Raw genomic sequence first — 21,838 nt, 5'->3', positions numbered from 1 at the left:
TAATAATGCAAAAATTGTCCCATTACAGTAAGTTTGTAAAAGAAAAATAGCAGCAATCAAAACCAAGAAAATCCATTGATGAATGTAGAAATTATGAAGAAGATGCAGAAACACAAGAGACTACATACTTGCCATGAGATCTCTGGAAATAGGAATGTGTGAGATCATGCAAGTCAAAGTTATTCCCGAGTTGAAACAAGGTTCAACATAACAGCTGAGCTCAGAAAGCAAGCTGTACATAATTGGCTTCTGCCCATGTGACATGCTTTACCAAGATTAATTTAAAGCCTTAACTTTCCATAACTTACTTTGCCAGATAGTAACAACCTGGAAAGTGAATTAGAAATAAAGTGTATTGGAGAAGTCCCATTTTAGTATTTTAAAGTGAAAGCTACGCTTTAGTTCATACTTTCCACTCTTAAGTTAATCATGATTTCCTGAAAGTGAGCATAATCACAAGGAAGGTGATGCACATGGAGGTGTGAATGTTGGCAGCTTTACCTCTGTGAGTGAACAGCACATCACGTGGCTTACTGAGTTTCAGAAACACAATCTTACCACTGTAAGCCAGAAAACTTTGGAGGCCTTATTTGAAAATGAAACAGAATGCAATACAAATGATAATGACTGGGAAGGGCCAGAAGATGAGCATGCAAGAGATGAAATGGAGAAAATGATCGAAGATAATTCTGGTGTTGGTTTGTGAAGGATTTGCTAGTCAGAGGGGTTGAAGAGAGGAAATGGAAAGTGAAAATGATGATGATGGTGATGATCCAAGTGTGCAATCAGTGTTTTTACCCAAACTGCAGGGTTTACTTGTGCCACTGCATAAGAATGTGAGAGAGAGAGAGAGAGAGAGAGAGAGAGAGAGAGAGAAAAAAGGAGCACTGCTTGGTATTATCTTGCAGTGGATGTGGAGCCTGAGGGGTCATGTGACCCAACCCCCTTGTTGCCCATCCATTTAGTGCCATCCATCCCAGGGAATTCTGTGCTTATTCCTACCACACTTCTTGGCATCTTACAACACTTCTGCAGGATGTACATAAGGTTGGGGACAAAATACTCATGGCATGGGTGCAACTGCACTAATATTGTGCACTACCTAGAGCTGTGTATATTCATAGGCATTTGATATTAGCCTGAGGGGCAGACTACTAAGCCCCAGATCCTTGCATCCCCTTCCATTGCCCAAAAGATCAAGACATAAAGTTGTTATTGACTGATAAGCAAACATCTCTACATATTCAACAGCGGCAGTGCCAAAGGGCAAAGAGGATAAACTCTTTCTGGTTTAAACCATCATGGAGTATGTGCAGAAGAAATACTGAAGACTGTATACAGCCTTTGCAGAGTCTTTCCTTGGATGAGGGCATGCTTTCCTATGAAGGAAGATTATTCATTAATACTTACAACCCCTAGAAACCTGGTATGAATATTATCAAGTTTTATTTCTTATGTGAAAATGAAAGATATTACATCCTGGACTTTCACATTTCCCATTGTGTGTCTCACACTCACTGTGATAATGTTGGTTTTTTTGGCACTAAATATGAATAATGGGTACTATGTATTTATTGATAGTTTTCATAATCCCATCACCCTTTCTGAGGAACACTTGGAGCATGGCATCCATGGTACTTTCTAGTTGATGAGAGGAGCACTAAGTACTTGCATGTGACAAGGTGCCTCATCACATGCTGGACTAACGATGCAAAGGGAATACTTTCGTAATGTGTTGGCTGGACACTTGCCTCATCAGCTTGAGGCTTTCCACCTGGATGATCCTGTTGTGTTGAAAGAGGATCATGATGCTGATGCCAACCTCTGCAGAAAACACTATCACCCAAGAAGTGCCAAAGCTCTTGAATCCCTCTGAGTGTCTGAAGACGGTGTCATGTGACATGTCTTGCAACAGCTGATGCCACCAGGGAGACAAAAACTCTGTCTTGTGTGCTACAAGGGTGGTAAAAGGTAAGATACCTTGTACCACCAAATGGCACTTTCCATGAGGGAGGGAACTACATGAAGAATACCACATCCTCTGCAAGTACTGGTCAGTGCCATCTTCAAGAGCAATGGGGAATGGCTAGCCATTGCTGTCATCCCTTTGCAATTTCCTTCAGCTATTGGAACTACATTTCTTGATTGCATTTTTCTGCATGTTGCAAGTATGTTTCATTTATTTTGCAAACATTGCCATTAATTTTTTTGCATGTCCCTTATCTGAATTACAACTCTTAGTACACCAATAAATAGGAACAAAAATGAAATTTCTATTGAAAATACTTTTTTGCAAGTTTTTTTTATTAAAAGTGCAAAATTTTTTGTTCCTTCTGCACATTATTTCATACACATTACAGTACATGATTGTTTTTACCTTTCTTTTTATGTTATTGTATAAAGCAGGCTTTCAGCTGCAAAATGAATCTAAATTGAGCAGTCCATCTTGAAAAATGTCAGAGCTAGACATGGTTGAACATAAATATCAATCGAATGTGTCACTTTTTACCGGGAATGTAACACTACTTTGTCGTTCATTTTTTCGTATTTCCCTTATCATAATTATAATTCTTACTACAATAATAAATACTAGGTAATTCATGTAGGGGTATTATGGAACATTAGCAATTGAATCCAAAATGAGTGGTTTGCCTTGAAAAATGACAGCCAGACATATTTCCCCACCAAAAGAAATTTCAAGGGAAGATGAATACATTATATACAGAGAAAACTGAAATGGAAAGATTCCAGGGTGCCCATGAGATAACTAACGTGACCTTCTTAGAGAAATAAATTATCCCATCACTTGATAGTAATTGGCTTACTACTGTATACTGAAAGATTATTAATTTTCATAAGGGATATGTTTTTATATGCATTTTCCTGGAAGCTAATTTATTGAGTGTCAAAATTGTGTTGTTTCATCTTCAACGTAAGTCAGGTTTAGTAGTTTTCCCTAATAACTGGGTCAACAGTTGTGACAAACAACCAAATGTTACATACAGAATCTGTGATGAAACAACAAGATCGCTTTCTTCCTTAGTTGTAGTTTATTTAAGATGTATGTGACTATTTTTTCTCTCAAGTAGCCACACAAAACTTAAAATCATTTCAGTGACTATTCCATCCATGCTACTTCTAGATTTTGGGATTGGAATTCTGTCAAGTTCCCACATTGTTTCACTCTTTCAAGAGGTTATTTTTCCTTCTGTCTAGGTTAAATCCTACACTTTCTGCACAGCATCCTTTTTACTTCAAGTTGTCTTCTCAATCCTGGGCTGAGGGAAAGCGTTTGATATCCTACTAGTAAGTCGTTTGAATTCTTGAACCTGTTCTTTATCCATGAATTATGATGCCACACTCACTTCTGAAAGCTGTTAATTCCTTTTGTAATGAATCTTTATAACACGCTTCAATATTTGCTAATGGAAGAGGATTTCAGAGTCCATAAGAGCCCTTGATACAGTAAAATGAGTACATCAGAATAGTACAGGACGTATTGTAAGTTGATCTGAATACCCATCTTTTCCTTCCTTGTGGGGTTTATTTTTTTACACTTGTTAAGTTCTGGTGAAGAATATTTACCCTTCTTTCTTTCATTTTCACTACAGTGTTGTCATTATTTTCTCAAAATGAATTTCAGTGTTTTAAAAACCATTCTCTTCTTGTTCTTCATTATTGCTACACTCAACAGTATTTCAATTTATTGTGGTCTGCAAAATATATTTCTTCCATTTTAAACAGAAAATGAGGAAAATGAGTGCACTTGTAATCTTTCCCAGTGTTTTTCTGCTGTTATGTTTACCCTTTTTAAAATAAAAAAAAAACTTACCACAATTTCATGACACCATAAACATTAGAGGAGGCAATGCCATTCACAAATACTGAATAAGTTAGTTGTATGAAAACAGTCCTATTGGCCATCAAGTCTGTAATGTGTAGTAGTCACAAAATTTACTTTACTCTGTCAATTAGTAGTCTCTAGTTCTGTCTGTCTCTAGAAATTAAAACCAAGTCATGTCAACCAACTGAATTTATGTCAGATATTTACTTTAATAGTCCAGAACAATTATGTATAATTTTTATTTTCAAGTTTTAGGTTACCAGTTGCAGTCATTGAATGTTAAAACTCATCAGTAATTTGTCATTTAACATGACAGTTAAGATATATATTTAGTGGTTTACAGAAATACATTTTTGTATATTAGGGATGTCATTTCTACCTGTGTTTTTAAACATTAGTTAAAAGTAATTCCCAGCTACAAAATAACCTAAATATAATCATAGGCAAGACATTGACCCCAATTTCAAATATCAAAGTATTTGAATCATGGCCAAATCTTGAAACATGTTCACATTCTTTTTAAGAAGTAAGCAGAAAATACCAAGATTGCAAATGAAAGTTATATTTTAGTGTAAATTGATACCTAGGAATAATGTGTCGATATTGTTATGACAGTAGTACTCCAGTAATTTTATATTAAGATTTGGATAGTAATAATAATAGTATCTGCAAACTACTGCAGTAATAATTATCTTACTTCAAACAATATTCACAATACTAACACTTTCACCTATTTGTTGATTGGACTAACCAAATATGAATACTATGGTCTAACTTTATGCAAATGTACTTATGTTTTGAGAGAAACACCTAGAAAAAGGTCACTAGAATATGTGTAAATGTATGTTTTCGAGACTAAACAGAATAAGTCACCTCCAAAATTTAGAAGTTGCTATAAATATAGAATAAAACAGACCAGCAAGTGCAAAACAACACACATAACCAATGACAAACACACCAATAAACTAAGTAACTGAGGACCATCCCATTGTGTGTTCAGTGACAGACTCTAACCCTAATGTAAGTTTAGCCTAACAGGAACCTCTCACATCCTTTTTCCTGAACTGTAAATTTTACTATATTTTCCCATTTAAAAACTTCACAAAAGTGAAACTGTCTTGGTTTTGTTTTGAAGATGTTTTGTTCTGAAGAAACCTATCAGCCCAAAGCATAATAGTACTATATATGAACAAAATAGTCCAACACAAAATAAATTAAGACAAGGGAAACTTAAACGGCAAGGTTATTTGAAACTTAATTAACAAGTGTCAGTTATATTTCAACATAATAATGTAAACTATACTCAAAATAAAAAACAGAGAAGTGAAAATAAGTAAACTTCACAAAAATACATATACCTCCTACAAGGAGTACTCACAAAGTGCCAGGGAATGGAGGGGTTTGTGGCGGTGTGTGAGAATGACGAGGCCTGGTGTAACCAGGACCTCCAAGGGATGTCAGAGTACCTCCCCTTGATCCTCTGCCTGGTAAGAATGGATCTCGCTCTTCTGAGGTCCCTGGTTCAGCTCTGTAAATGGATGATGACACATTACACCAAAAAAAGCTTTTCTTCCAAATGAATGTACTGTACGTACTGTACTGTACTCGCTGCCTTTCGAAAAGCTCCAAGGCCAGTCTGGCTTTTCATTTTGTTTACTGCCAGTTCTCTTTACTACTGACATTCTGTTTTTATCTCACACACATTCTCAAAACAGACAGTTAATGAATGCATACATTAGATTCATAATTTCTAGATTTATATTTTACATGATTGGTTAATGGTTAACAATATCAACTAAAAATTTACAACTTGTAAACTTTAAGCATTTATGCATCACAACTAAAATCTTAATTATTATACAGCTTAAAGGCTAATTACACAATTTGTAGAAGACTTGTGGCTCCATCATATTGTTTCTGAAGTGACTCAACATACCTTTACAATGATAGTGCTCTGAACTTTATGACATAAAAATGGGCCAGAAGTTGTTTCAGTGAATGGATCTTAATAGCAGCATCTTGCAGCTGTCAGTAAGGGGAACAGTATAGTTTTTCCTTCATAAGAGCAATTTCCATCAAAATGTTTCCTTTAGATCAAGGAGGAGACATTGTCTTCCTTGAGCATCAGCAAAATGTATGATCATTTTAACAAAGCGCATCTGCAAAACCTTACTGAGAAGTTAACTCAGCCAAATGAGATTCCTTTAAGTCTTATTATTTTACCGAAATAAAAGAAAATAATGTTACCTGAGAGCCATGTGCTCAAAGCTGAGTTATGAAAACATAATTCAGTCCTCTCCCTCACAAATAGTGGCTCTCCTTTGTTGTTGGAAAGAGCTTAGGAGCCAATAATAGGAGTCTGATGCCTTGCCTTGTTTAGTGTAAGTCTGCTCAGGTCTCAGATCCTCTTAAGGCTGTCCAACCTCTTTAACTATTATACTTGATGGCTTTAAAACAAACTCCAAAATACTGTAGTATTACCAGTATTTACTCTAATGTAAATCATTATTATTATTATAACTATTGTTATTATGGGTACTTTATTAAGAAGGAATTACCATAAAAATTAAAGCTGTTTGTAATCACATGAATTTCTGAGTTTAGTACCCAACTTGAAAATGTTAAAGTATAATGGTTACCAAGCTCATGTGCATTTTACTGTCTATTTATGTCTTACCTGGTTGATATATCGTAATATATTTTTACATGGAATACTCTTAGTTTTTAAACTAATGGTGAGTAATAGCACCAACAGTTATCATTGTTGCTTTGTGCCTCATTAGCATCTATTGTTGCACTCCACAGATTCCCAGTCATGCTCATAAACACTTGCTATTTTGTGTATGGGTATTTTATCACAATAAGGGCATCACATCACAGCTAGCATTATCATAACAGCATGCATTGTTTAAGACAGTGATACCGGCATTAATGAAATCATAATAACATGCATTATTTGAAGACACGTTAATGATAATGAGCTCTTAGTCTTTGACAATGATGGTGCTAATGAATTTGTAGGATTTGAAGATTATTACAGTTTTTGTTACAGAACACTGATTTTTTTTAGATTGCTTATCAGGATATTGCATTTGATGACTAAACATATTGGTAGCTTAACTCTCTCAAAACATGCTTTCTGCTCTACCTGAGGTGCTACTGTTTCTTCTTGCTATGTTTTACTAATGCATTCATGTACAATATTTTGATTGTAAATGACTTATCGACTTGTCAGATTTCCTACTTTACTGGTATTTTTATCTGTATACTGGTAGGTAGTTAAAAAGGGATTGTTTCTACGCCTCGGCTAGTTTTGTTTGCTTTTGTAAGTGACAGTTGAATTACACGTATTAATAAAAAAAAATTTTGTATGCTTCCTAGTTGCAATTTTTGTCCAAGCTTTTTTCTCTGTAATGCTATTGCTATATATTTCAGTAACATTTAGTGCTTACAAATAAATGCTAAAATGTTTTTCACAGCATTCCACATTAAATTATTGGGGCTTAGAATGTCATCAAATTCAATGCTGAAAATGTGGTACCTCAACTTAACCGATTTCATTACTTTACAGACTTGTCCAATTATGGTAAAAATAAGAATAAATTGTACTTAACTGAATAATCTGCCAATTACAGTAAGTGTTACTGGATAGTGAAACAAATTTGTCAAAGCAGGACACATTTGTTCATTGTGGAACAATACAATAATTTGTTAAGTATGCTAGAGTTATCAGACAGTAAAATGAAAGCATGCAACCAAAACTTTAATATTTGAACCCGTAAATTTGGTTCCTTTGTTAACAGGGTAAGTAACCTTTCATGCCCTACTGTTTGATTACCTCAGTTATTCATTTGAATGCTGTTTTCTGCCTCATTCAGAACATTTATTCTGTTTCAACAAGATGTGCTTTTGCTCTTGCAAGTAAAATATGTGCATGCAGGTTTTTTTTTCATGTGTTAAAAGTTTTAACTACAGTGTACAATATATTTACATAATGTAAGGTATTTGCAGTACATTGTATTTAAATGAGAGGGTCACTCTCTGTTCACCTTGTAGTACAGTGCTCCCCCATTTTTACGTAGAAATAGGCTCCAGAATCTACTGCGGAAATGCAAAAATCCCCTCTAAAATACTTATAACGGCTAAATACCTTGTACCCATTAAACTAAAATGCTTATAACTGCCTATTTTAACATTTCACTACATAATTTGATAGTTCAAACAAAAATATACTACCTTAAATTATCATACTATAACAATATAATATTTCAAACAAAAATACACCCCAAATCATATCCCAAAACACCCTGAATAACTTTACATTACAGTACTCTCCTACTAATGTTACTCTCAGTAGGCTACATACAATTCTAAAATGCTTTTTAACTGCCTATTTTAACAGATCATTGCCAAATTTGACAGTTCCAACAAAAATATATCTCAAACTATCATCCCAGAACATCCTACTGTCATTTCAAAGTCATGTTGCAAAATTACGTTGCGGCCTGCAACTGTTACTCTTACGTATCCCCTATCATTCAGACAAGCATGTTTTCTTTGGCCTACATAACACTGCACATTATTGTGCCCATACTGTAACACACAGGGCGTACATTTTACGTATATTTTCCTGCATTGTAAGATGATGTTCAAATTATATTTAATTTACAGTTACATATTTTAGGATAGTACTATTGTATAGAGCATAGTATCTAAAATACATGGGTAGTTTAGATCGACAGGACACGGACATACCTCTTAATAAAATGTTAAGTTTGTTACATCATGTTAGTTTTTCGTGAGTATGTACAAATACATATATGATAATAAAATTATTTACTGCCATAAGTTCTCGGTTTACACAGATAGTTAACAACCCCCTCTAAAAACACTTATACACTGTCAAACCTTGGTTTTCATACACCTCTCTTTTCGTACTTTTCAGTCTTCTTGACTTTTTTCTACAAAATTTGGTTTGTTTATCAATCGTTTCCTCAGTTTTTGTGTACTTGGAAACGCTCCATCTGGGGCCCAGCACATGACCGGGCTATGATCGAGTGCCCATCTTCTTTCATGACCCTTTGTGCTCTTGTGTTCATTGTTTTTGTTCTTTTTGTGCTTTTTTTTTATTCAAGTGCAACTGCTAAATACGCCATCATGGGGCCAAAGAAAGTTCCACGTGCTAGCCCTTCTGTAAAAAGGGCAAGAAACAGTATAGAATTTAAGAAAGAACTCTTAGCAAAGTGTTGGAGGAAGTTGCATGCTGATCTCAGGGCGAAAATGCCTACAACAAGGGCTGCTGTTAGTGAATTTAAGGCCAGCAGAGGCTGGTATGAAAAATTCAGAAAACAAATGGGCATACATAATGTGCCTACTTGAGGGACTAAGGAAATGTTTGCAAAGTGGAGTAATGTAAAAAATGTTGTGGAGATTTATTACCCCAACAAAGTTGTAATCTGTCTCCAACATGTTTAATGACAATGCAGTGTTTAACTTAGGCAAATTCTAAAGAAACGCCAAACCAAATGTCTCTGGACAGTTTTGTTGTGCAACAGGGGTCCAGTAACTCTTAAGCTGGTCCTAGTACCAGTAAAAAACAAAGAGGGGAAGTAACCTCAGATAGTGCCAGTAAAAACTGAAGAGAGGTAACCCCAGATAGGTCTTTGATACCTGAAGTACTTCTGGAGGGAGATTCTCCTTCCAAACAATAAACTGTCCTCCTCCCTATCCATCTTCCATACACTAACAAGTGCTTTCCATAAAGGTAAGAGTAATGTTAAATGTTCATTTATTAATTTCATTAGTCATTTATATTTATTTCTCATTGTTTTATGTATGTAAAACTATGTATATTCCCTATAAAATGTATTTTTTTTTAATATTTTTGGACGTCTGGAATGCATTAATTATATTTACATATCCCTATGGGAATTATTGTTTCGGCTTTCGTTCATTTCATAATTTGTGGGAGATTCTGGAACAGATTATGTACGAAAACCGAGGTTCCACTTTATAACTAGCTGCCTATCTTGAAAGTTGAAATAACAAATGCTTACTTAAAAGTATCATCCTACATCAAATATATCTAAAACTATTATCCTAGTACTGTATTAATCTTTGAAATGATATTATTAATATCATTTCAAAGTCATCTTAAATATTTTACCCTTAAAATATTATTGTAGGTGATGAGAGAAGAGGAGACGAGGAGAGAGAGAGAGGGGAGAAAGAGAACGGACGATGAGGAGAAAGAGAGAGATCCGAGAGAGAGAGAGAGAGAGAAGAGAGAAGCATCATTTGTAGCCTTTTTTATTTAACCGCCAAATGGGTGACATACTATTTGACCACCAAGACGGCAACATTTTATACCCTTCGCAGTCAGATATTTGACAGGTTCACCCTTCCCCCTTGCTTCAAAGCTTTTGGGAGAAGATTGGGAATCATCTTTGTTATTTACTATATGTAAATGCAATCAGCAGGGGGTTCCGTTCCAGCAGGTTATCGGCACCTCTGTTAGGTATGTTTCAGTGCCAGTACCTGCTTATCGGCACCAATAGGCAGAAATTGGTGCCAAAAATCACTGATTTTTGTTGCTATACAGGCCCCATTAAACCGATAACCGGGAACTACCTGTACATTACGTATTATAATTAATATCACTTATTTATAATGGGAATAAATAGCGAACTGGATATTGGTACGGCAGCTGTACCCCGATCGCGGTAGATATTAGTACGGCAGTGAATTGCACATGCGTGAACCCTTGTTTACCGCCTCAGGCATATCACTGAGTGACAGCAAGAAAAATGGCGACGGAACAGCATGAACCGCGGAATAATACATTAGTTTTTGCCAAAAATCAGATGTTTTCAGGCTTTAACGAGCTGAAAAAAGCCAGAGACATCTATGAAGACTCAAACTTTAACAAATTGTATACATATATGTAGGTCATGAACGATCAAATTAGCCCTGAAAAGAACTGAAGAGATTCAAAGAGGATTATATATAAATACATACACTACCATCGTACCTTTGGTGACTTTCTCGGCCCTTTATTCTGCCCGACATCAGCAGTTGCAAAGGGCCGCCTTTATATACTTTACAATATTCTTTTAATTCACTTCACTGGGTATTGCAGCTGTCGGAGAAGACGATAGAATTTGCAGATAGTGAAATGGCAAAATTAAACAAAATTTCAGCACTATTCCATTAAAATTGGGATAGTTTGTTCTTGTAGCACAAAAAAGCGGGACAAAATTCACAAAAGCAAAACAAAAAAGGTTGGGGGGCATTTTGCTAACTAAAAAAAAGGGGGAAGTTAAAAAAGCGGGACTGTCCTGCCTAAAAGCCTAACTCTGGTCACATAATACAGTATGATTAGCAAACTGGTAAATGGATACAGCTAACTGCCGTACCTACAGCAAGTCAAGAGCACAATACGGAACCACTGACAAAATCTACCATACCCCCACCATCCTATGTTATTTGTACAGCAGGAAGTCTGAAATTGACGCACGCGCAATTCACTGCCGTACCAATATCCTGTGCCAATAAATAGCACTTACAGTGCCGTTAATGGTGCCATGCACTGTAATTCCAGAACAACGTAACCCAGGGAATTGTTTTTATACTACTTATTATTAGGTAAATCATTTATTTATTAATCAAACATGGTTCATCCTCACCATCTCAATCATTTATTTATCAATCAAACATGGTTAGTCCTCACCATCTCCCATAAATTTATTTTAAAAAATTCTTGTGCCTTCATTTTCTCTCTCTCTCTCTCTCTCTCTCTCTCTCTCTCTCTCTCTCTCTCTCTCTCTCTCTCTCTCTCTCTCTCTCTCTCTCTCTCTCTCTCTCTCTCTCTCTCTCTCAGTAAATACATAGTACATATATTTTAATGAAAAAATATAGTATAATCAGTGAATGTAGTTGACCCCCCGTATTCACGTTCTCAAGATTGGCAGACTTGCCCATTGGCGGTATTTTTCATTGAGAAATATTTACAAATTACTGAATTTTCATATCATTTTCGTGATATTCAGTTATAAGCATTTTTAGAGGGGTTTTTCTTGTGTTTGGACTATCAAAATAGGCAGTTATAAGCATTTTCAGAGGGGCTCTTAAGTATTTGTGGATTCTAGTTATTCGCAGGTAACAAATGTTGACATATGTACATAGAGGTGTTTATTTTGCTGCCAGCTCTTAAGAGTTTCTAACAGAGGATCAGAACTTCTCAGCTGCTATTCTTGCTGGTATTAATTATTTTGCTATTACTGATGTTAAACTTCAACTGCATTGCTTCTTATTTATGTATACAAAGTGGCACCTCAACTTAATGGACAGCTAGGGTGGTGTCTTCCGCTGCCATTAAGTATGTATGTACTGAAATCTGCTAAGAAACAAAGACTGTAATATGGACTACTTGATAGGGCATTCTAGGGCCAGCCAACTTGCATAGCTTATTGTGTAGTAGACGCCCTGTATTCGTGGAGGATGGGTACCAGATCCCCTGCAACTAGCTAAAAATATTTCTGTGAAAAAATACCGCGAATACGGGAATGTTCTGCGAATAATGGGTATATACTGTCCATAGAAAAATCCACGAATAGGCGAGTCCGCAAGTCGTGTGTCCTCAAATTATAGCAGGGGTCAACTGTATTGCAATTCCATATGCCCTGCCAAGTATTTTATAAATATAGTTCAGTTTCAAATATTGATTTACTTAACATTCAACTTCAGGGAAATATCTGCAAACATTAATCGCTTCTAAAAATACAGTAGTACTACTACTACATGTATGTGCCTATAACTGCTGACAAGATATGTTAAATACTATGTACATATATACAAAACTCATACAGTATTTAAAAAAATTAACAATTTCTCTCCAAAAAAAAAGAGAGAGAGAGAGAGAGAGAGTGTGGGTGGGCAAGCAGTGAGCAGTGTCCTAACGCAATACACGTGTGTTTATACTGTGCATTCGTGCACACATACTTACTGGAAGTATATAACGCTACATTACTGTAATAGTAAGTTACAGAGTATTGTATCAAAGCTTAGTCTTTCCTAATATGATGCACATATATACTTATATCATGCAAACACACACAGGCTAAAGGGAAATTACAGTACGTACAGTACAACAATGCATTAAATAGATATCACTCCTTATAGTCCCAAAATATGTTAAAAAGCAAGGAATGGTTATACATGTTAATTGCAATGATTTCCTATCCTGCAATACATATTAAGTGTAAATTCCCTTATTTTAACCAAAATTTAGAATTTCAAAATGTGCTTACACAATTAAACAAAGAAGCATGGCCAAATCACTGAGGAAAAAAGTAAGGAACAGGTTTTTATATCTTTGATTAACAATAATTTTAAAGGAATTATGATTGCCTATTCTGAATTATAGTACAGTATGTACATGAATGAATGCAGTAGCACACATACATTTATCAATGGTTGCAAGTTCCATTAAGTCCTTGCATTGAACACTTCAGTGAAAACTTTTAACACATGTAAAATAACCAAGATAAACTTAACTTGCAAGAGCAAAAACACAAAAGATTGTGTTGATAACGCAGTGGGGAATGCTGGAAGCAAAGGATCAACTCTCACAGGCTCAAACAGTAAAGCGTCGGCAATGTTCATTTGTTTGTCATCCATCCTCGCAGGCAGAAGAGGAAAGAATTGGTAACGTGTGCATGCTCGTGCATTTGTTCACCATCCACCTCCACAAGCACTAGAGGAAAGTGTTGGCTGCATATGTGCATGGGTTTGTTCACCATCCACCCTCACAGGCCCACCCAGGAAACTGTCAGTCAACTTTCGTATGTCTGTTCATTCACTGTGTGATACGCCTAGCATATTTAGCAGGTTATCCACTAAGGACAAGAGGTCATCTGCTTGGGTGCACTAGGTCACCATCTGATAACCCTAGCATATCTACCAGATTTCTCCAGCAAGTATATAACATTTTTATTTTCATCAGACTCAGGTTAAGGTCCATGAAGTTCAGGTGCCACTGTATAGTTTAAAATAATTAAAAGGATAATGAAGTTGGTTAACAGACTGCCCCTAATTAGGTTTATACAATATTTTGCTTTACACAGATACCTAAGCCCTTATTGTGATCTGCATTTTAGGCGAATGGACCATATAATCAGTCCTTTCTTTCATTGTTGACAATGGCATATTGCTCTACAGTGAATATTTGTTTTATTATTTAAATATGATAGAACTGAATGACCAGAATAAAAACGAAAAAAGAATCAAATAAATTGGAAGTTTTGGTTATGGAGCAAACTAGATTTTTCCCAGAAGTCTGGTACAAAGTGAACATAGAATAATCCCTCAAAGGACAGTGATGAATTCTACATGTTAATAAGTAGTAATTACGCAGTACATCAAAATATCAAATGTTCATATTATTAAAGCTCCAAAGACATTAAATTCACCAATGAATGGGACAAGATAGCACCTCCTGTGACCAAATTTACAACAAAATTAAAAATGTCTATATGAAAGTTATGAACATAACTGTAAACATTTCACACTAAATATGTATGGGTGACCAACAAGTACTGGACTCTATCTTTTAAGATGTAAGGTCTGAACTTTCATCTATATTTCATAGTACATAGTTGTTGTAATGAACAGCCCTAAACTTGACAAAGTTTGTTTAGGTGAAATTTACATTTATCTATTATTCTAATGGCAGTTATTTAATATTTAACATGCAGTATTTTTGTTCTAACACCAAATTGGTAGTTTGAGCACTATGGTGGGTGTTTTCTCAGTATCTTTAATTTTATACTACAGTGGTGTAAGGGAACCAAGAAATTGATCTATGGGGATTTTTTTCTTTTGTAGAATTCTATGGTTCATTTCCGAGCTCTGTCCTGTATGGTAAATTCTGGTCTTAGATGCTTTTTTGTATTGGAATGTCATTTTATCCACCAAAACATTAAAATACTTATATAAAAAATGTTACCTCATCTATTGTATAAGTAGGGTGAGTTTTCTGTTCTGCTAAATGAAAAACTGAAAGTTTACTTGTATGTATTGATTTACCACTATTTGAAGAAGATGTTTCAGTAAACACCATCAACTACAATTGCTATACATATTTATGCACCTCAATTAAATCTAAATGAAGTCAGTATAACTGCTTTGCTTTTATTACACAATGTGAAGAGTGAGAGTTTTCTGTTGCGTAGTATTGCTTGGTGCAGTAGAGTAAACTAAGAGTGCACTTAACCGTACGCCAGTGCTCCAATTATCTTTCTCTTCAAATCTGTCCCAAAACACAATAGTAGTCAAGGCAATGAAGTACAAGTATACTAAAACAAATATTTGAAAAGTAATTAAGTATGTACTAGACTATTGAAAGTAAAAGAAAATATTTTAAAATTCTGAAAACAGCAATTTAGGAACATTTAATTATATTACAAAACTTTAATAGCAGTATTAGTCAAAATGGTCTTTGTCTGTGTCAAAACAAGTCATGATAATGTCAAAATTAGACAGTCATATGTATAATGATACTGGCATGAATTATTGCCTCATAAAATACATTAAAATATGAATAAAACATACTTTGTAACATATTGCCAGAATAACATATTGTCAGACAAATTAGCATCTCATTTCGTGTATCTTTCTAGTTCCTAATTATGAGAGTTAGAATATAAATTTTCAATTGAAATTGTTTCTCTACACTGTAAATACGTACAATGGTTTATATCTCGGCATTTTCACTTTCACTCACAATTACAATCAACACATGTGATAAAAGAATTAACATTTAGTAGTACTTACCATTGACAAAAAAAGTACGTACTAACATGTACAGGTTTAATCAAAGTGTAGTCATAGAGGCGTATGCTGGCCACAGGGAAAACAACAACAACTTGCTTCCAAAAATGTGCTGGTTGATAAATTCACTCTGATGTAGCAGTCATACACAATAATAAAAAAAACTCAACCTTACAGTATGGAACTTTAAATGAAATCATATTTGAGAATAAATTACTGTAAAAGTCATGATGAAACTTCAGTGCAGTCTTCTCTTGTATGCACTCTACTTTCTCTTGTATACAATGTACTTTATATTAACAGGGATAGCCCTAACCAAAGAGAACACAGTTCTGGAAACTTTTATTTTGCCAGTATCATACATAACAGCATTTCAAGAAAGTGAATTATCATCTCCCACTTGGTTTGATAACCAAATATTAAACCTGACTACAAGGGCACCCTATGAATCCCAATCCATCTTTCAGTCTTTATGCAGATTACGATATTGAAAAGAGATTCTGTGTTTATAGTTGCTGAAATTTTAAGACCAGAATATTTTTAATGGAAAATAAAATCTGTTCATGAATATTAAGCGGTAAATACAAAAGCTCATATAATAAAAAAAAAATTGTAAGGTCTTCAAAAAAATTAAATGTCTTGGAAGTTCTAGTACCATCTAAGAAATCTTCCATTACAGATACTGTATGCACGAAACTGAAAATACCAGAGTTCTGGCACACCAAAGAAAATTAGGATAACATTCAATTGAACTACTCATCTTTCCTGGAAGAGCAGCAACTAACTGATGGCATTGCTACGAACATCATAACACCTAAAAGTTTAAAGAATTGAAATGAAACCATATACATTAACGTTTCATTCCAATGACATCTTAGCAGTTTCTTAATTCCTATGGCCTGGGAACTTAATCATTAAAGCTTTTTGCACACTTCTGAAAGCCAGGGACCTGAGGAGGCATCTTATAGTTGTGACAGTGGGCTCTCTTGAAAGTTAAATATGAAATTTGTCTTTGGATAAGATGCCAAATGTAAACACACCCTTAAATAACGGTTTTTTTCAGTTTTGTGATCTATATTTGTTTCTTTTAGCAGATAGGAAGGAGCAGATTTTTCTCAATGCATTGCTCTTTTCATTCAACTTTTCCTCATATGCTCTGGAATACCCCTTTCAGAGGAGGGTTCATGGATATAGCTGCAATTACAGTATTGCCAATATCAAACCTAGTTATTACCGTACTTCCTGCCATAAAAGCTGCATTAGATAGAGCATATATACAACATCCTCAGAATTTGGCAAGGGTTTATCGATGTTACTACTGTTCACCGGTGAAAATTCTCATACTAGTGTGGCTAATAAAAAAAAAGCTGTTTCATCTGTGCAAGGTGTTAGTACCAAATATTTTATGGGTTGTCTAATACACATAATTGATTACACATACTGTCTCTCAGAATTAGCAACCACTTACTACTTCATGCAAAACACTAGCACACAAGTACTGAAATAAACAACTGAAATGAGAAACAGTGGTTTGTTGTTGCTAGTTATCATAACTATTGTACATTTATTATTAGTTGTGTGACAGTTGTCAATGTGTTAAAAACCTCCAATTCTCACTGGTATTTTCCTTATGTAAAAGCAAACAATTTTGATTCATCCTTCCTATTATAGAGAAGGTCTGAAGAAAGTATTCCTATAAATCTAAACTACAGGCTGTAGCTGTGACTGAAGAAATAAATAATGGGTAGGCTACAAAACATTTAGAACAAGCAAAAGTAAGAGTACGGTACAAGCAATCCCAGGTTTTCGGCGGACTTGGTTATCGATGATACGGTTTTATGGGGCTTGTCTAGCGCCGTAAAATCGGCGATTTATGGTGCAATAATAAGACGAGTTTCAGTTATCAGCGCCATAAGGATGTTTATGGCGCGCCATAAGGATGCTTATGGCATGCCATAAGGGTGCTTATGGCGCTGATGACCGGTCATGGCACCATAAATCACTGAGTTTCGATTAATGGCAGTTTTCACTTATCAGCACACTGTCAGGATCGGAACCCCCACCGATAACTGGGGACTGCCTGTATTTGAAACTGTCAAAGTCACATCTTTATTTAATTTAAAATTGACTACAATTTTTATAATACAAAATAAGTTGCATTTTTAATCCAGCTATTTTAATTTACAAAAAATGCATCTACAAATTATACTTTATGTAGTAACTAACAGCAATGAGGATGTTGACATCAGCTGAGCAGCTATCATTTGGCAAAGATGATGTCGCTAAAATTCAATCAGCTGATGAGTTTTAGTATGTAAATGTTACATACATGTATGTACATATGACCAATATATGTATGTACATATAAAATTGAATATAGTAGGTAAGCAACAGTTTGATTAAAATTATCACTATGTACTCTTAACTGTACTGGTATTTGGTTTTTGCAAAGTATTATTGTCTTGATAACAGCTTAAAAAAACAACACACACTCTATCTTGTGTATGGTATGATCCCCTAAAATAAGGTTAAAAATGTTACGAAAAGTTGCATGATAAGCACATACAGTATATCAGGTAATGTAAGGCAACTAAATGTGCTTCTTTGTTATGGCAATCCATTTGATATTTTAGCATCATTTTCATTCATAATCTCTACTATCTAATAATTCATACACTTGTATGTATTTCATTTTGGGGTCATCTGAAAACTAGTTTCCAACACTGGTGTTTTGCACTGGTAACCAAAACTCTCAGACCTACGCAAATAATCAGGGTAATGGACACAGGTTCATTTCTGAAAGAATTGTTTTGGAAAAAGGTGCAACTTATATAACAGGAAATACTATGGCATATACTGCAATCACAAATAAATTTTAAGAAAAAAAAATTGGGAGAGGCATATATTAGGAAAATTTCTAACATTTCATAGGTTCCATTTTATATTTGGTACATTTTGTATGTTTTAATTTCAGATTAAGTACTGTATATAGGAAATGGAAATGGAAAGACGGAGTGAGACTTGGCATACTTGCATTTGAGCACTCTCCAAGGCTAGCTTTTCTGGTAGATAACACTTATATTTCAAGATAAGGAATAAAAATGTGACAATACAAAAAGTGGTAAGCTATGTTGAAAAATGGAGAATCGACCTTTGAGAGGCCCTGGTTTTGATACAAGTTAGGTACAAACTTTCATACAAGCTCCTGCCATGTGCAGATACTATCTGGCTTTTCCTTTCCTGGGCTACAGGGTAAGAATATCCCAAAGAGGACTAATGGGAAAAACTGTGAAAAGTAATCCTTAACTGGGTACACCAAAATCTAGCACAAAATCTTCCACTTGAAATATCTTTAGTTTGAGATTGCTTACAGGACATGATTGTCAAAAATGCCTAATTGTTAGGGTGGTTATTATATCAAAATTGTACTATTGCATCAAATGTGGTAGTAGCAGTGTAACTCTCAGCATTGCAACTTTCATCATGCTTGAACGTGGAACATGCAATGGCTTATAATACAGTGCAGCACAAAATGTGTTAAAACTGAACCATATACTGGCATTAACTTTACTAAATATCTGATCTTAACACTTTTATAAAGGTTATCAAAATACAGGGTATATAAGTTCTTATAAAAACTACGTTATACTCTGTAATGAAATAAGTACCTACAATTACATAATTTCATTTCAGTCTTACATTTTACAGTCAGTCTTTCATAAAATTTCTCTGTCATAAGTTTTCAGTGATGTAACTACGTAGCTTATACGTACATCACAACAGCAGCAGGTGTACAAATATAAATGATGATAATGTCTTCTTTATTATTTACTAATGTGTCTGCTGTATTGTTTTGTTTGATGATTTTATAGAACTAAATGATTTCTTTGTTACAATGTATGAAAGTCTCCTCGAGTCTGGGGTTGGAAGTTTTTTTTTTTTGTGTGTGTGAAAAATGTACTTTAAGCCTTGAAAACAAACTTGGACATGAGGTATGAACTAATAATGACAGGTTCCATTATGTCAATACAATGAAGGTATATTACAGCATCAGTGAGTTCAATGCACATATGTATTATACGTATTTCTACTGAGTACTGATAACCTGTGAAGAAAAGCACAATGGTCCTATATAAGACGAGATTATGGATATTATTGGTCTGGTGTAAAAATGTGTGAAAATGGAATCCAAAAAAATAAGTTAAAAACAGATAATAAATATAATAATAAACAATTATTTACAGCCAAAAGCATAAGAAAACACAATTTCAGCCAAGAGAAAATGGGTAGAAGAAAATTTTCCAGTTTATGTAAGGCATTCACTTCCACCATTAACTTCTCGCTTATCCACTTTTGACAGACTTCTCACCACTCAGTATGTCCTAGCTTCTCAGAATACACTGGGTACAAAAATGTTGATGTGTGCTCATTCCTATGAATGACAGACTATTTTAGATTTAAAGTCAATTTGTTGCCATTATTGTACAGAACATTCCCCACTTCACTTTTTTTAAAGAAATATTTTCCTGAAACTAAGGAAAATAGAAGGGCTTGGGTGATTGTGCTCTTTAATTCTCTATATTTAAGAGGAATTTCTGGGAGTAATTTACATTTTAATCTGTAGTCAACAAGACTGACAATTTGATGTCATTGACATATTCCTAGACTGAGGAACCCAGGTAGGAAAATCAACTTGACCCTCACAGTCCAGGCAAAAGCACACCCCTAGACTGAGCTAAATTTAAGGATGGCTAACTTTATATATATATATATCATATATATATATATATATATATATATATATATATTAAATATATAATATAATATAATATATATATATATAATATATAATATATATAATATATATATATATATCTATATATATATATATATATATATAAATAAAAACCTATCAATGGAAAGAGGAAGATACATATGCACATGCTATAAGAAAAAAAATACCAAAAAATTTTCTGTGCCTTCAAGGGGAAGTTGAAAGCGAATATGTCATAAAAATAAGTTAATTTCACCAAGTTATAAGTGTTTCTTCTAATATTTCAAAATTTTATTTTGTAAAATTATAATTACAGCTCACACAATATCATAACAAATAAGAACTAAAATTAGTAACAAATTCTGAGTATAATTATGTACTGTAAAATATTTATGAGATGTCATTGGATGGGAATTTTGGACAACATTTCCCTATTACATCTCAAGGCAAACTGAACTCTCACCTGTGACAAAGTTGCCATGAATCACTTATGGCCATTGGAGTGATCTGAGCACTTTTCCCATAAAATTTGTTCCAAATGTTTGGCGTGAAATCTTGAACATACGTATTACTATGTGTTACCCAGAATTTATTGCCAAAGCTATAAGTAACCATACAGATGTTACCCATCCATAAAGGGTTAAACAAAAATATACCGTAGCATGGTCTCAGCACATTAAAGAAGCAAGTGAATAAATCAGTGTCATATGTTCCAATTGCTTTTCTCAATTGTGTGAGAACTACTTACTTAACATTAGGTATCAGAATAGCAGCAGAAATAAAAAACTTGGACCAAAAGAAATTCTATTGTATGACAGAGGAGCCATAGAAATACAAAACACTATTAAAAATTAGTTATGCCAAAGGGTAAATGGTTAACAACGCTGTCATATCCTTATTGTTAGGAGATAGAAAATGGCATGAAAAATATTGTTGGGAGATAGAAAATGGCATGAAAAATTACCTGAATAAAAAAATTACAATTTGATTGCACAAAAGCAACCAAAAGCATAAATAAATATTAGAAATTTCCAAATGTAATGCAGTGTGGAATATAAATAACCCATCACATGGGACTAGTAGTAGAATGTATAAAGGCCAAGCACTGAGATCTATGAGGTCATTCAGCGCTGAAATGGAAATTGACAGTAAAAAAGGTTTGAAAGGTGTCACAGGAGGGAAACCTCGCAGTTGCACTTTGAAACAATTGTTAGGAGAGGATGGAAAGTAAGATGGAAGAAAGAGATAATGAACGGAGGTACAGTAAAAGGGATGAAAGGGGTTGCAGCAAGGTGCACTGATGGCACTACCTCCCTATGGGGAGAGGGGGGACTAGTTTAAGGAAGTCATTTTTGGGTGTGTGAAATTACTCCAAGAGAGGCTATTAACAC

At 34.5% G+C, this 21,838-nt stretch overlaps 1 protein-coding gene across 13 annotated transcripts in view; it reads right to left on the bottom strand.

The window, feature by feature from the left end:
- The window catches only part of LOC135222681 (protein tweety-like), a 241,845-nt gene that overhangs the window by 32,959 nt on the left and 187,048 nt on the right, over positions 1 to 21,838 (bottom strand). For 11 of the 13 annotated variants that reach the window (XM_064260849.1, XM_064260857.1, XM_064260847.1 and 8 more), the window contains one exon: positions 5,223 to 5,372. The exons of the other annotated variants lie outside the window; for them this stretch is intronic. In XM_064260849.1, the coding sequence (XP_064116919.1) occupies positions 5,223 to 5,372 (150 nt within the window). The remainder of the gene's footprint in view (positions 1 to 5,222; positions 5,373 to 21,838) is intronic. 13 annotated transcript variants of the gene reach the window in all.

Source organism: Macrobrachium nipponense, chromosome 8, assembly GCF_015104395.2.
Source record: "Macrobrachium nipponense isolate FS-2020 chromosome 8, ASM1510439v2, whole genome shotgun sequence".
Taxonomy (NCBI): domain Eukaryota; kingdom Metazoa; phylum Arthropoda; class Malacostraca; order Decapoda; family Palaemonidae; genus Macrobrachium; species Macrobrachium nipponense.
This window is presented reverse-complemented; position numbering and strand designations above follow the sequence as displayed.